The sequence below is a fragment of the Cibotium barometz genome, chromosome 20, assembly GCF_041138505.1.
Source record: "Cibotium barometz isolate CiBa-2024 chromosome 20, ASM4113850v1, whole genome shotgun sequence".
Taxonomy (NCBI): domain Eukaryota; kingdom Viridiplantae; phylum Streptophyta; class Polypodiopsida; order Cyatheales; family Cibotiaceae; genus Cibotium; species Cibotium barometz.
Genome location: NC_141065.1, coordinates 28,603,482 through 28,605,069, shown reverse-complemented (window position 1 = coordinate 28,605,069; position 1,588 = coordinate 28,603,482). Strand labels below are relative to the sequence as shown.

Here is a 1,588-nt window from a genome sequence, read left to right as displayed (position 1 = left end):
ATTGAACTGGCTTCGGAGATAGGCTCTGCCAAGAGCCCAACACGTAGAAGAAAGAGCATAGCCCTATAACACCTAGAAGATATGTCAGGCTTCTCTTCTTGGCTTCCAATTGAAGGATTTTGGGCGACACAAGAGACTCTTTGCCCATATTGTTTTTGCAAAGCTGCAGACAGAATTTGGGCGCTTATATGTAGGGTGGGGGGGGGAGGGGGACTGGGAGTAAGCTCTGTGGACTGTACAAAGGCCTCTCAATCCATTGAGCCTCTCCAGCATCCACAACTGCAGTCACATGAAAGAGAAACAAGGATTCTTTGGCTGAGATACAGAACAGGACCCAATAGGGCCATAACCTGCTTCACTGGCCAGGAAGGGCAAGCAGGGGGAGGGTTTCATCAGAAAGACTAGGAAACACGCAGAGGCAAGCTAGAGCTTTTGATTTCAAAGGGATATACGAGAGGGGGAGAGTGATGGGTTTTTATATGAGAGAGAGAGAGAGTGTGTGAGAGAGAGAGCTTACCCGCAGTACAAAATGATGGCTGAGAGTCACGGGAACACCTGTGAGTGGCACACTGTTCAGAGTTCATGGAAGAGACTTAAATATATGCATTCCTTGCATGGCATATGTACTGGGAAGGACTCGAGGAGGGCAAGCAGAAACCTCAGAGAAGCCGTCACGGTGTCACGGTGCCAAGAACAAAGAACGAATTGGAGGTAATGAACAATGGCTCTCAGGTTAACCTCCCTCTCTCTCTCTCTCTCTCTCTATCTACACACAACACCATTCATCCTTTACCAAATCCTTAAATTATTTTATATCGTGGGTTATTAAATGTGTCCTTTTTAATCTGTCTTCCTCTTTATCAATAATAAAAAATTAACCTAGCACATTTACATTTAACGCAAGCTTGTCACACTCTAAAAGAGAAATGGAAATTGGATTTTTTTATATTCCCAAAAGAACACTTCAATACACAACCGTCATGATTAGGGTTTGAATGTTGTCTACGTTTGACCTCCCTATTTAATGGAATGATGGATAATGCCAAAAGCAAAGTTATAATTATCTGTCCATTGCCACCAGGTTTTCAGCTCTAGCCTCTAGGCTCTTATCCTTCCCCCTTGTCCCTTGGGCCTTAGTCCCTTGTTGCCTCTTGGGGCTTGTTGCACCCAGTGCGCACAGTTGCTTTTCTATGTGTGTCACGCCCGTTTTTGAGTATTTGGTCGTAAAATACTTGAAAATTTTTGAAGTGCCCTTTAAAAATTACACTAAAATCATACCAAAAACTTGGTATATTTCACCAAACTCGTCGATTTTGAAAGGCAAGGGTGCTAGTCAAAAATCAAGCCTTGTTGCATACCCTTCCCCACCTCTAAAAGGTCCCACACACAAAAAAAAATATGTGTGTAAACACCAACAAAAGTCTTTTGGATACTCCAGTCCCTCACCATCACCATTTGGGATATTTTAGAAGGAAACTTTATGGACTTATTGTGACACAATATTAGAGGGAGAACGGCCTCAATGAGCTGCTCAATGGGAGCTCCCACATGTGGCTACGTTTAACAAAGCCCCATCTTGCAATGCAAT

General features: G+C 43.5%; 1 protein-coding gene across 2 annotated transcripts in view; it reads right to left on the bottom strand.

Moving 5' to 3' along the window:
• The window catches only part of LOC147627751 (putative methyltransferase PMT17), a 6,905-nt gene extending 6,088 nt beyond the window's left edge, over window positions 1-817 (bottom strand). Inside the window, exons 1-2 of one of the 2 annotated variants that reach the window (XM_086814705.1) lie at window positions 518-817; window positions 1-279 (exon numbers count right to left, since the gene is read on the bottom strand). The exon at window positions 1-279 is cut by the window's left edge and continues 746 nt beyond it. In XM_086814705.1, the coding sequence (XP_086670831.1) occupies window positions 1-148 (148 nt within the window). In that variant the 5' untranslated portion in view covers window positions 149-279; window positions 518-817. Of the gene's footprint in view, window positions 359-517 lie in introns of both variants that reach the window. The other variant, XM_086814706.1, reaches the window with a different exon arrangement.
• Window positions 818-1,588: the final 771 nt, after the last annotated feature.